The following is a 14,881-nucleotide window of genomic DNA, read 5'->3' on the forward strand; positions in this document are numbered from 1 at the left end:
TTTGAATACAGTCAGCCCAGGTTTCTGCAATCTATTGAGCATGTTAATGGTCAGCAAAAAGGCAAGAGGAAATTCAAGCCAAGGAGCACTTTGGCAGCAAAGGAGAGAGAGCATGGGTAAAAGGGGGAATGGAAAATCTCACTCTTCAGGTGGACACCGATGGCCTTTTCCCTACCAGTTATAATACAACTGCAAATGCTGCGGGTAGTGAAGCCTTGTTTAATGACATGTTTTGGAAGGGCCAAGTGGGCCACCCTCTCATCTTATATCCAATCAAAAACAAGTTGCCCCTCAGTGAATGGTGGGTGGGGCCGTTATTGGGGAAATCAGGCTTTTGATTGGCTTAAAAGCTGCTGAGGAGCAGAGGATTGGACCAGTCCTGGCCCTTAAGGGGTCATGACTGACGTACCCCCGATAGACGTCACCATGGGAACTGTTGACACGCCCCCTACGCCTCAATGGTTGCTATGGATGTTATCTATGACAGAGACTTATTAAACTTCATGCAAAAGTTCACAAATTAAGTTACACAGTTACGCTGGTGCAGCAAGGGTGGGGCATCTGAACCAGCTCAGGGGAAAGGGGAAATTTAAGCAGAGGGGGAGGTTTGCTTAACTTGAGGGATACACACATCCTTCAACTCATCTTCCAACCCAAGATCCCAGTCAGTAAAGAAGAAGGAAGCCACTAACAGGACTAAACATGGCGCAGGACAACATGGCTTTGGTGTTAGCCTGTGGAGAGTTGAAACTGGTAATCACACTTTCTGTTTTTCTTCTGTGATGGATCAACCATGTGTGAACCCGCAGGAGGTCGAAGGCATCAGGGTGAAGGACGTCTTCCTGCGGGGGGACACGGTATAAAGTAGAAATGCACATGAAACCTATCAAAGCAAGTTTAGGTGATAGAGGAGCTGGTCTAAACGTTGTTTTACCAGTGTGCGTTCAGCCTCTGTCATGACAATGCCCCTTAATTATAACCAAATATTAAAATGAAAACTTAAAGGTTCCAAGGTTTGGGGGGGGATTAAGCAGAGAAATGCGGGGAACAAGATCAATTCGTTTCCCTCCTGGGTTGGTTTCACGATGTGCCATCGCTGGGATAAGTTTCCTATTGTTGTCAGCAGGTACGTGTCCAAGTGATGCCTGTAACGTCGCCATTGCCGTGTTATGTTCACGTATAATTGGTGCAGTTTATTCACTGGGACCGAATCAAACACCTCCCCACCAAATCAATCCGCACTGTTTCGGTATTTGTTGGTCTTTAACCAGTGCGACTTTGCTTCAGTGTGTTGCTTTAGTCTACTGTGTGATATGTATGGGTAGCACGCACAAAAAAAATCACTACTGTATCTCAGTGCATGTGACAGTAATAAAATCAAAATAGTTTTTGTATTTTTTGCTAATAGCTAATAACACCACAAAAAAAAATCAAAAACTATTTTGCAAAATGCCCAACGAGTAAGGCTTCTGGCAGATTTATGATCCGGCCCTGAAGTGTAATGAACAATTATTAGGAATGGGGGCCACATAAATGCTGGCAAATAGGACTAGACTTATTTAGGCTGTCTGATCAGCATGGACAAGTTAGAGCAAAGGGTCTGTTTCCGTCCTGCACAACTCTGACTCCATGCGACTTTTGAGAAGATTTTTAACTCAGGTTGATGTTGAAGTCGTAAGTTTGCTTGCTGAGCTGGTTAGGTTTGTTCTCAGACGTTTTGTCACCATGCCAGGTAACATCATCAGTGAGCTTCCATTGAAGCGCAGGTGTTCTGTCCTGCTTTCTATTTATGGGTCTTGGTCTGTTCCAGTGGGTGATATCATTTCCGGTTCTTTTTCTTAGAGGTTGACAAATGGGGTTCAAATCGGTGTGGTTATTGATGGGAGTTCCGGTTTGAATGCCAGACATCTAGGAATTCCCATGCAAAAGAAGGTTCACTGATGTTACTTCGCATGGGAATTCAACGTTTGAGAACAAACCTACCAGCTCAGCGAGCAAACTTACAATCTATAACAGGGAGGAGTTGTTCTATAGATTGTATATACCCCACGTAACATAATTTGGACCAAGTATTTAGGAGCAATACCTCAATGTTGAGGCTGAGCTGGATAGATTTCTGAATTCCAAGGGAGTCAAGGACTGTGGAGTTGACAGGCAGGTTAGTGAATTTGAGGCCAATCCGAGTAACCATGATCTCATTGAATGATGGATCAGACTCATGAGATCAAATGGTGTAATTCTGCGCTTATTTTTCATGTTCCTTTCTTTTTATAATGTTAATGAAGACATGGAATAAGCTGCCATTGGATTGAGCTAAAATGCAAATTTGTAGTTGTGCCAGGATAAACCTATTCATGTAGGGAACTCATGAGAAAATGGAAACTCATTCAGGGATAGAGTAGATTACAGCAAGCATTTAGGTATGTTGTAGACCCAGATAGAGGAAATGACAGGTGAGTTGCAGGATTTTTGATCAGCTAAGATGGAAATGGCCTCCTTCATCTACCTTTATGACCAGGGAAATACAAAGAGCCATTGGAAAGAGAGAGCTCAACACCCACTTTGTATTTTCTTCTTCTGTATTTCCAGCTCACACATAATTAGCATCAAGACCTACTATTGCCTCTTATTTGATCATACATAGCTTAGCTCGTGAGAACCTGACTTCTTTCTAAAAGGCTTTTTTTCTTCATTCACAGGAAAAACGTCCAGTCCCAGAACTCTGCCCTGGCGGTAAGTCTGTCTATCCTGCTTAAGGTCTTTAAACAGTGTTATACGTATCAAAAATTGTTATTGCAGTGAGCTTCCCCTTAGTCAGTACCCAATGTCCAGAATTGTTCATGCAACCAGCAAAAGTTTCAACAAAAATTTGCCATTTTTATAAAATTTCTTCAAAAATGTTCCATTCTGCATTTGTTTACCAGGTATGGGGGTATTCCTCATCATCCCCACTAACAGTGTGACCCACCAACCCCCACCCCCATGCAGCCGCCATTACAGTCACAGCTCATTGAAGTTGTGATCGTATTAGATCCAAAACCTTTCACCCACCAATCAGCTATGTCCTCTAATGTGATTGCCACCCGAGCTCTAAAGGGAAAGCATGTTGTTTTGACTTTGAAACAGAAAACAGAAATATGTGAAAGTCTGGGAAAGAATGAAAATTGCAATGTGTGTATGTAGGAATTCAGTATTGATTCATCGACATAAGACGATGCTGCTCCTTTAACAAGGTTATGTTGTCCTTAGCTTTTTTTTCAGAGAGGTTGTAAAAAGACACAGGCTCTGAAAAGTCTGTGGTTGAGGGGTTTCAGGGCCAATCTAATTATAGCTAACAGATATTGCTCAGGCAGAAGGCTTTTAATTAAAAAAAAATGATTGGACAATGAAAGGAGAGTGGCCAGTTCTCCCAGCTCAGCATTACTCTGGTTTGGTTTGGTTTTTAGCGGTAGTGTGGAAAAAGCTGCTGGATCCCCAGAAGCAGGTCCATGCTGGTACTTTCTCTCTTTGACTTCTCTCCTGTAAGACCCTGTGTTTGATTTTATCTTTTGTGCCAAGGGGTGTTTATGGGGATCGTTGCAAGTATTGGGAACACGAGCATTAAGGTGGGATAATTTGTTGAGTTTTCGGATGGGTTAAGTTATTCTGTATTCTGTTCTCTTTTGGTTGTGTTTCATTTGGTAATCTTGCAAATAAATTGTTTTGTTTAAAACTAAGTGGTTTGACCAGCTGCATCCCTCCTGGAATATCCACCTTACACCTGCTGAAAACAACTAGCAAAGTTAAGGCCTGGGCTACTTTCTTGAAATGTTTTGAGGGGATCTGGCCTGGTCCAAAACAGATATTAAAGTAGAAAGTGAAAAGCTGAAAGAGTTCTTTGCAAAATTGCAGACTGATAAAATTGTAGAGCACTGTAACATATCACACATCAGTTAGAGCATGATATGGCACTAAGAAGTCATAAGAACATAAAGATGGTAATCTTCTAGTGTTGCCTGGAGTCCTTCATCATGGAATCCCTACAGCACGGAAACAAGCCCTTCGGCCCAACAAGTTCACACCGACCCCCTGAAGAGTAACCCACCCAAACATATTCCCCTACCCTATTACTCTACATTTCCCCTGACTAATGCATCCAACCTACACATTCCTGAACACTGTGAGCCATTTAGCATGGCCAATTCACCTAACCTGCACATCTTTGGATTGTGGGAGGAAATCCACGCAGACACGGGGAGAATGTGTGGAGTTTGCACAATCACCCGAGGCTGGAATCGAACCTGGGTCCCTGGTGCTGTGAGACAGCAGTGCTAACCACTGTGCCATCCTCCATGAACTCCTGGGTTCTATTGAGTAGCTTTAAGCTGCAGAAATCTATTCTGCAGTGCCAATCAGATCCTAGCTCCTAATTCACACAATATAACTTTAGCATAGCTGCTGATTAGAGGTGGATCCTGAAGTTGACATTGCTACCGTGAGGCAGAAATGACTCAAGAAGACAACTTTATTTCTTGAATGGAAAATTAGGCCTTGCACAGCTTGGAAATTTGCTGCTTACTGCTCCCCAGAAGAAGCTGATCAAGGAAGCAGAGTTCCAGTGCTGTAAAGTTATGTCGTCATAGAAAATTTTTTGACATGTCTGAAGCATGTACATCCTGATTTGCTGATGATTCTCCATTCCTGTGCAGTTTTTCTTGCAGACAGATGTATTTAGTCAATCTTCAAATCTGTCTTCATGCCCTTTCCTTCTTCATGTTAGTTATGTGCATTTAAATAACCTTTTCTTTCAGTCCACCTAGCATTTTATCCATTTCAGCAAGTATCGGAGATATTAATGATTTGGAGATGCCGGTGTTGGACTGGGGTGTACAAAGTTAAAAATCACACAACACCAGGTTATAGTCCAACAGGTTTAATTGGAAGCGCGCTAGCTTTCAGAGCACCGCTCCTTCAGGTTGTGGAGTCCATTATCACCTGGTGAAGGAGCAGCGCTCCGAAAGCTAGCGCGCTTCCAATTAAACCTGTTGGACTATAACCTGGTTTTGTGTAATTTTTAACAGCGATATTAACGTATACATTTTAACTGTCTTTTCATGGATTACGGTGTCTCTAAACTCATCAACCATTGTAGAAGCATTCAAATTAGAAGCAGGAATAGGCCTGAAATAGCCGAGAGAGCCAATCAGTTTAAGGACTAAAACAAAACAAAGAACTGTAGGCGCTGAAGACCTGAAGTGAAAAACAGGAATTGCTGGAGAAACTCAGCACGTCTAGCAGCATCTCTAGAGAGAAAGCAGAGTCAGTGTTTCGAGTCCAATGCCCCTTCTTCAGAAGACATCTCAAAATATTAACTCTGTTTCTCTCTCCACACATGCTGCCAGACCTGCTGAGGTTCTCCAGCGCTCTCTGTTTTTGGTTCAGTTCAAGGGCTGCCAGTGATGGGTAACAATTTCCTCAAATTCCAGGAGTAGCAATTACTGTTTTATAAGCTGTTGTACTGTTTTGGAATATTGAGGGGCAAAAAGATAAAAACAACAGCACTTTAAAAAGGAGGGAGATAGACAAAGGCAGAGACCATATGATCAGAGAAAGAAACCAACACTGCTGCCTGTCACAGCAGTGAATCTGCACAGTTACAGTGATTAAAAGGCATCTGGATGGTTATATGAATAAGAAAGGTTTGGAGGGAAATGGACTGGGTGCTGACAGATGGGACTAGATTGGGTTGGGATACTTGGTTGGCATGGACGGGTTGGACCGAAGGGTCTGTTTCCGTGTTGTACATCTCTATGACCTAAATGCCGGTCTTGCCACCAATGCCCACATCCCATATAAGAATAAAAAACAATTAATTCAGCATTACCCTTCCTTTAATATCTCTGGATCACTTCCCTGTAGAATTTCTTTGTTTACTTTTGTCAATATGTGATTGCAAATTTTCAACCTGCTTTCTGAGTGTACATTTTGATATTTTGATGCATGTCGCACTGCAATGCAGTGCCTGGGCTGAACACATGTTTCCTGAATAAAATGACATTAATTTTTCAAAACAAAATATCCTTCAAGTTGCCAGTTGAACTCTGGACTACTCCTTTGAAATGATCCTCTCTCCAAGTTAAAGTTAGAACGTTTAAAGAAACATTTGGACAGACACACAAATAAAAAATGTTTAGAGGGATATGGGCCAAACACAGGCAAGTGGGACTAGATTAAGTTGAGAAACCTGGTTAGCATGGATGAGTTGGACCGAAGGGCCTGTTTCCGTGTTGTAGGGCTTTCTGAACCAGAGACAAAATAATCCAAATGTGTGAGACTCTAGGATGGTAACTATATCCATTGGCTAGCTCCAGTACTTAATACCTTGCTTCCTCTTGTTATCTGAATTTGATTAGTATGTTGAAGTCAAATATAACCAAGCTGGTTGTACAAACATTTAATGTCACCAAAAAACAGACAGGTTTGGGCAGGGTGGGGTTTAAGACCTGAACAATTCTGTTTCCCCACCCAGACCCGTTGTTGACACATCTAATTCTGGCTTTAACTGAGACTGGATGATGCGCAGGAGATTAACCCGCTCCAAGGAGTGGGGTTGGAACTCTAGATAGAATCGTTGCCAGGTCCAAGTCTTCTTGCGGTTTTTCACCTTTAACCCTGGAGTGCTGTGTGTCAGGATAACCTGGCAGCTTCATCGAGCAAAGGATTTGGGAGGATCGGGAGGTGAGTTACACCTCACACCTTGACCCCTGGCACCTGCCTGAAGAGTGTTCTCAATCAGGCACTGATTCCACAATGAGACCTCTGCCACTACCCAGACCCCCAAATCTTGATTGGCAGATGAATTAATTAATTAATTAATATTTTATACAGATTATATTGTTTCTATATCAAGTTAAGCAAAATTGTGTGTTGTTCCAATCTTTACAAGATTTTAACATTTTTACTTTCATTCCACAATGTAAGCACAAAACCCTATCTTATTGCTGTGCTGTTCATTTCAGATGTCCTTGTGAAGATGGGTTTTGTTGGGATCTGTAGTTCAGATATCCATTTCTGGTGTGAAGGAAAGTTTGGGGATTGGGTCGTCAAGAAACCCCTTGTTCTTGGGCATGAAGCAGCAGGGACTGTGTGTAAAGTGTCCTGTGGCGTGAACCATCTCAAAGCAGGTAGGTCGAAATACAGTCCTTATGTTGAGCTTTTCCCATTTGCAATTTGTCTTGAGCAATCAAAATAATAAAGAGCTTGGGAACTGTTTGTCCAGGGAACTTGTTGCTGAAGGCCTAGGGCAAAGGTACTGGTTGCTAAAGGTCAAAGGACTTGTTGCTAAGGACCCCAGAGCTGGTTGCTAAGGATCCCAAGCTTCGTTGTCATAGACTGGTATGTAAGGGTCAAGCAACTGGTTCACAAGGTTCAAGGGATTGGTTCCCTAAAGGTGAAGGGACTAGTTTCCAAGGCCACAGGGTTAGCTTATCTGAGACTGTTTGCTAAGTCTGGTTTTGAAGGGCTATGTTGGAGTAGTAAATATAATTTGGGTCCAAAACAATTTTCTCAAGGTTGAGGGTGAAGCTTTTCTTCATCCTTGAATCCAAATAAATTGCTACATCCATAGTGACAAGGTTATCTTGTGGGTGCAGGCGTTGCATTGCATTTATTCATGGGGTCATCGACACTGGCTAGGCCCATCTCCAATTACCCCTGAGAAAGGTGATCTGTCACCTTGAATTACTGCAGTCTTTGTGGTGCAGTTACACACAGTGCTGCTAGGTGGGGAGTTCTCGGATTTTGATCCAGTGACAGTGAAGGAACAATATGGTTATAACTGTAATATTTTTGCAGGGAATCGGATGGTGCATTATGTTGGGACGTGATGGTTTTACCTCTGAGGTCCTTAAAACCCACCTTGATCACCATGGAAATCGGATCTTGAAACAGTTTTTGGGCAGTGCTTCATATAGGAAGCAGTTAAGCAGATGATTGGGATTCTTAGATTAATTCATTGACTGCATTAAAGGTAATAGATGAAAGAAAAATACCACAGGTGATCTGGTGATGGGGAAAATAAACTGTGTTTAAGTAATGAGTGCTTGTTGTGGGTACATGGATACAGCGGTAATGGGTACATACCTCTCAGCCAGGAGAGCTAGGTTCCAATCCCATCTGCTCCAGCATTATCAAATAACGTCTTTAAACAGGTTGAGAAATCACCATTGACTGGGTAGATGGGAAGGGGGTAGTGATTCTCATGGTGTGGTAGTAGTGTTCCTACTTCTGAGACAGGAAGCCTTGGTTCAAGTCCTGCCTCCTCTCAAGATGTGTCATAACACTCCTGAACAGATTGATTAAAAGGTGGGACTGGTGTGTAGAAGGAGCCGTAAGACTGATTAGTTATTAATCTCTATGCACAATGTACTTGGTTTGTATTTCATTGCTGGCTTAGATCCAAATTGACAATGAAGCAGAGATGGTTGCCTAAAGGTGGAGATTGGAAACTAAAAGTTCTTTTCAGATAGAAGCTTGTAATTTGAGTTAGTTTTGAGAAGAATGGCTGAAAGTATCAAGATGCAATTTCTCACCGATGTTCTATGATGCTAAACCTTCTGATCAATAGAAAAATGGTGTAGAGCTAGGGAAGTGGGTTACATCCTTATTACTTAAAGTAAAAATAAGGTATGACCTTGAAACTGCTTGCACACTTACAGAAACAAGTGATGAGGCACCATGAACTTCATATAGCATCTGCTGGACAATTGTGAGGACCAGACTATCACTGATGCAAAATGACTGAATGCAGACAGCATGATACAGAGATACAGGGATAAGGCTATTATCTAAGTAGGCAACTACTGAAAATTGGCAGTATAGATAGTATAGTGCAACCCCGCATTGTAGAACAATTGCGCTTTAGAAACAGCACTTAAAATATTGGTGATGTAATCACGTTACAGCCAACATGCATTTTAAAAGTTTGCGCTTTAGAAACAGTGTCCCCAGTTTGTCACTTTGTGTTAACGAAACCTAATGAATTTGCATTAACGAAACTGCATTATAGCAGAACGACCTCTAAAGTATCAGGTGCCAACAGGGGGTCTGAGAATAGAGGAATGCCACCATTACAGGGAGAGCAGGAAATGACATCAGCAAATACAATTATTGACTAAATGTGAAAGATGAGAGTCAGGAGGTAAGATCCATCGATTGGAAAAATGAAAGAAAGCTGAGGAAGGCCAGGGAATGCAGTGCAGGTTTTGGAAGTGGACCAGGTTCCTTGAATATGGATGAAGGAAGAGATTGCAAGCGTGCACAAGGAATTATAATCCTAGGAGGGGGAGATTTTATAGTAGTAATCCAAGAACCAAATAGGAAGATGAGTAGATGTGACAGTTTTATAGGAACAAGGACTATGGAACTGGCTGGGAATGCCACAGTAAGTAGAATCCCTTATGACTGGGAGTTTTCAGGTTACAAACCAACTCTAGGTTATGTTGATAAAGAATGGCGGATAAAGAGTAAGCAGGAAATAGTTTGGTATAGTAGAAAGGGGATGAGCAGCCTTATCATTCAAATGGATATACACAAGAAAAATGGGACATACAATGGCTCAGGGATTTGAAGAGAAACTTGGAGATCAGGCTGTTAGAGTAGTATTACACTGCAGGAAACGTGGAAATGTTCTGATGTCTATTTTTGCAGGGTGAAAGATTTCAAGGGGAAATATTTCTGAAACACCTAAAGAAATGAGTGATATAGAAGGGAAGCTATGGAAAATAGAAATGAACAAAGGTGTTTATGGGTTGAATGATGCAGCATGGTATGGTATTTCTCAGTTAGTAACCCCCTCACCATCCCCTACAATCACTAAACACTTGCTGAAAGAAAGTTACATTGAGCTTAAAATAGTTGCAATAATGTTCTACTAGTATATAGAGAGAAACTGACAAGCATCTTTATAATGCACGTCAAAGATTTTCTATGGTAAGATGCTAAAGAATTTGACAATGTATGATAGACGAAAGGGAATTTAAATGCAAAAGGTTAGATAGTAAACATTAGTCGTGAATTTTGATCAACAGTCCTCCTTGGAAAGTTTCAGAAGTCACACAACACCAGGTTATAGTCCAACAGGTTTATTTGAAGTCACAAGCTTTCGGAGCACTGCTCCCTCGTCAGGTGAAGATGGAGGGTTAGACTTCACCCGACAAAGGAGCAGTGCTCTGAAAGCTTGTGACTTCAAATAAACCTGTTGGAATATAACTGAGTGTCATGTGACTTCTGTCTTTGTCCACCCGCATCCAACTCCGGTGCCTCCACATCATGGCTACACGGAAAGTGTTATTCACGTCCCAGTTCATTGAAACAGGTTCTCACAGAAAAATGATTTTGCATCGAGAGAGGAAACCGACAAGTTATGCCAGTTAAACTGGTGGTGTAGTCAGACTAGGCTTGACTCCAGGTATAACATAGTGGAGCTGACTGCTTTTATTGAGGAAGTCTGAAGCAGTATTCCCTGTGAGTAGGTTATGTGTTCCCCGGTCAGATGGCAGAAAGCAGCCTGGCAGATTTGATTATCAGCCAGCCATTCAGAGATCTTAGAGATCCATGCAGCCGTCCGAAACATGAATGGAAGCATAGGTGTGGAGAGCAAATAAAACATTCGCCAAATGAAATTCTGAAAAACGCATACCTATGTTTCCAGTGTTGGATCTGGTCCAGCATTCTATACACGTCCTTTTTTTAGTAATAGTGTATATACCAGTCTTTCAGGTGGCTATTCTAACATGGCAAAGTTCATCATACTTTTAATGGGAGTCAATAATTAATGCTGTGCATTGGTCTGGGAAGCGTGGACAGTAAAAACAGGTGGTTGAAGGCATCTTTGCTGCTGACAAGCTGTATCTAGAAGAAGCTTTAGATACAGGGGTGTATTCATAGGATTTTTCTGAAGGAAATTCTGTTCAAGAAGCAATCTGAAAGATTTGGGTTGGAGGATTTCAGCTATTGGGAGAGGCTGAATAGGCTGGGGCTGTTTTCCCTGGAGCGTCAGAGGGTGAAGGGTGACCTTATAGAGGTTTATAAAATCATGAGGGGCACGGATAGGGTAAATAGACAAGGGGTGGGGAAGTCCAGAACTTGAGGGCATAGATCTATAGTGAGAGGGGGAAAATTTAAAAGGGACCTAAGGGGCAACTTTTCACGCAGAGGGTGGCGAGTATTTGGAATGAGCTGCCCGAGGAAGTAGTGGAGGCTGGTACAATTTCAACATTTAAAAGACATCTGGATGGAAGGATTTAGAGGGGTAGGGCCAAGTGCAAATAAATGGGACTATATTAATTTAGGATATCTGGTCTGCATGGATAAGTTGGACAGAAGGCTCTGTTTTTGTACCGTGTATCTCCATGACTCAATGATGGGTCCAAGCAGCTCATTGGGATAAATTATAGATGGTTTAATCAACTCACTCCCATTATTTTCAAAGATGATTGTAGGAAATGGAATAATATGCTAACGTAATAGTGAGCGCTCTTGGGAGGGCCATGACAAATGGACAGTAAAAGGAGCAGCCAACTTGGCATTGACCTGCAGTGAGAGGGTTTGATACTAACCTTGGCAGTGGAAATGGAAAAGGGAGGGTTTTGTTGTATTCTCAGCACATTGGACATATTTTAAGAAAATGAACTTATCCAACCACAGTACTCCATCGACCATTGATACAATTGTTGAAAGGTACTTGATTTATATGAGAGGGTAATGTTAATTAAAATCAATGTCTTGTGGCACAGGCGACAATATCCCTGCCTGTCCAGGTTCACGGCCCCTTTCTCGACTTGATGTCCATGGAAGAAGCAAGTAATAATGCCACTACACAATTTGATAATCAGCTTGTAAATCCTTCCAATACACCTACAGCAGGTGATAGGAATGGGAGAGTCTTCAGATCAGAAATACTTGACACAGACTGGTGCACCTTAAACTATAGCCTCTGGCTTCAGTTAAAAATCACACAACACCAGGTTATAGTCCAACAGGTTTATTTGGAAGCACTAGCTTTCTGAGCGCCACTCCTTCATCAGCTCTGGCCTCAGGTTAGCTTCTGGCTTCCTTGTGCCTCTCATACCTCTAGGCATGTGTAGAGTGTTGACAGAGAGGATATTAATCTAATCCATGTACATGCAAACTGGTGAGGTGGCATACACTGTTGCTAATCTTTCCTAACCTATTTTACATTTGAACGTGGTTAGACTAAAATTAATTCCCATTAACTTTAGCAGCCGAATGGTACATAGATCCTCTAATGGGTTTTCCCCCCAAAGTATGATCTCTGATTCATCTAATTTGTTGCATTTGTTATTGACAGTACACAGATCTTCACTGTTCATTGTGCACTAAGTATCCATGTTTATCCTTTGCTGCAGGTGACAAGGTTGTTATTGAACCCATCGTCCCCAGGGAGAATGATGAATATGTTAGAATTGGGCGCTACAACCTGTCCCCAACATGCTTCATGGCTGGCTTTCCTCCTGATGATGGAACTATGTGCCGATATTATGTCCACAAAGCCAACTACTGTTACAAGTTAGTCCGTCACCGACTGTATTAATGATATTGTTGTTACTGAAAGTTATTTAAATTCCTCTTTAGTGCAGCCTGAGTATTTTAGCACAGGGATACCGACAGGGGCAGCTGGACTGAAGTGCACTCTGATAAACCAGGCTAGTAGGTGCTGAAGGAAACAGATGTTGTAGAATGGTTGATTCCTGGCCAATGCCGCACATGTGTGGTTGTTGCTACTCCCTTATCATTAGTCTTGTCCCACCTGCAGGAAGGTAGCATCTCTGGTGATAGGGTGTAGTTGGGAAGAGGTTACCCTGGGTGGCCTTGACTTTGTCTCTGGATTCCATGAAATGTCATAGCGTCAGGTTAAACACGAGCAGTGAAGCCTCTTTCCTATTTGCTCCTTACTCTCCTCAAATGCCACCCTCCCCAGCTGCTGAAGTAGTTTTCCTCTATGTTGAACTTCACTAGGAGGGAACAATGAGGGTGGCAAGGGCACAGAGTTTACTCTGGGTGGATGACTTCAATGTCCATCATCCAGATTGACTGACTGGGCAGCATCCCTGCTGACTGATCTGGTTGAGTCTGGAAGGACACAGCTGCTGGACAGGTTCTGAGGCAAGTGGTGAGGAAAAATGCTCTTGACCTCATCTCCAGCAATCTGCAGACTGCAGGTTTGTCTGTCCATGACAGTATCACTAAGAGTGACAACTGCACAGCCCTTGTGGAGGTGAAACCTGCTCTTCAAATTGAGGATACTTTCCATTATGTGTGTGGCCCTGTCACCATGCTAGATGGAGTAGACTTCAAACAGGTCCAGATTAGAGTGGTGCTGGAAAAGCATAGCAGGTCAGGCAGCATCCAAGGAGCAGGAAAATTGTTTCGGGCAGGAGCCCTTCATCAAGAATCATTCCTGGTGAAGCCCACGATTCCTGATGAAGGGCTCCTGCCCAAAACGCTGCTGTGCTTTTCCAGTACCACTCTAATCTTGACTGTTAATCTTCAGCATCTGCAGTCCTCACTTTAGCCCCCCTTCAAACAGGTCCATCAATCCAGAACAAGGACATTATCAGCCATAGAACTGTGCTCAACTACAATCTGAAACTCATGGTTCGGCTTATTCCTCACTCTAGCATCAAGCCAGGGGATCAACTGGTTCAATAAAGAGCACAGAAGGGCATGTCAGGAGCAACTCCAGGCATTCTTAAAAAAAATGAGGTGTCCATGTAGTGAAGCAACAATGCAGGATTACATCAGTGCCAAACCGCAGAAGAAGCAAGTGAAACAGAGCTAAGCAATCCCACAACCAATGGATCAGGTCTAAACTCTTCAATCCTGCCACTTTCAGTCGTACATTATGGACAATTTAAAACTAACAGCTGGTGGAAGCTCTGTAAATATCTCCATCCTTAATGTTAAAAATCACATAACACTCGGTTATAATTCAACAGATTGTGTCCACAACCACCTGATGAAGGAGCGTCGCTCCAAAAGCTAGTGCTTACAATTAAACCTATTGGACTATAACCTGGTGTTGTGTGATTTTTTATCTTTGTACACCCCAGTCCAACACCGGCATCTCCAAATCATGACTTCCATCCTCAATGATAGTGGAGCCCAGCATGTCAAAGACAAGGCTGAAGTCTTTGCATCCATCTTCAGCAATAAGTCCCAAGTAGATGGTCCATCTTGGCCCCTTTCTGAGTTCAAAAATGTGTTGCTGGATAAGCGCAGCAGGTCAGGTAGCATCCACGGAGCAGGAGAATTGACGTTTCGGGCATAAGCCCTTCTTCAGGAATGAGGAAGGTGTGCCAAGCAGGCTGAGATAAAGGTAGGGAGGAAGGACTTAGGGGAGGGGCGTTGGGAATGGTTTATAGTAAACGTCCGTGTTGAGTCGGTCGCCCGAGGTAGAAATGGAGACATCTAGGAAGGGGAGGCAGGAGTCTGAGACGGTCCAGGTAAATTTGAGGTCGGGGTGGAAGGTGCCATGGGCACCCGCATGGGCCCCAGCTATGTCCCAAATGAGTAGCCATGGGCACCCACATGGGCCCCAGCTATGCCCCAAAGGAGTAGCCATGGGCACCCGCATAGGCCCCAGCTATGGCATGAAGGAGTAGCCATGGGCACCCGCATGGGCCCCAGCTATGCCTGCCTCTTCGTCGGATATGTGGAACAGTCCATCTTCCGCAGCTACACTGGCACCATCCCCCATCTTTTCCTCCGCTACATCAATGACTGTATCGGCGCTACCTCATGCTCCCACGAGGAGGTTGAACAGTTCATCCACTTTACTAACACTCCTCCCTCCCCTTGCTAGACCTCTCCATTTCTATCT

At 43.0% G+C, this 14,881-nt stretch overlaps 1 protein-coding gene across 1 annotated transcript in view; it reads left to right on the forward strand.

Moving 5' to 3' along the window:
* Positions 1-561: 561 nt before the first annotated feature.
* Positions 562-14,881, forward strand: part of LOC122542653 (sorbitol dehydrogenase-like) — a 72,833-nt gene continuing 58,513 nt past the window's right edge. Inside the window, exons 1-4 of the mRNA XM_043680645.1 lie at positions 562-753; positions 2,700-2,733; positions 6,999-7,163; positions 12,408-12,567. Coding sequence (XP_043536580.1) covers positions 703-753; positions 2,700-2,733; positions 6,999-7,163; positions 12,408-12,567 — 410 coding nt within the window. The 5' untranslated portion in view covers positions 562-702. The remainder of the gene's footprint in view (positions 754-2,699; positions 2,734-6,998; positions 7,164-12,407; positions 12,568-14,881) is intronic.

Source organism: Chiloscyllium plagiosum, chromosome 40 (genome assembly GCF_004010195.1).
Source record: "Chiloscyllium plagiosum isolate BGI_BamShark_2017 chromosome 40, ASM401019v2, whole genome shotgun sequence".
Taxonomy (NCBI): domain Eukaryota; kingdom Metazoa; phylum Chordata; class Chondrichthyes; order Orectolobiformes; family Hemiscylliidae; genus Chiloscyllium; species Chiloscyllium plagiosum.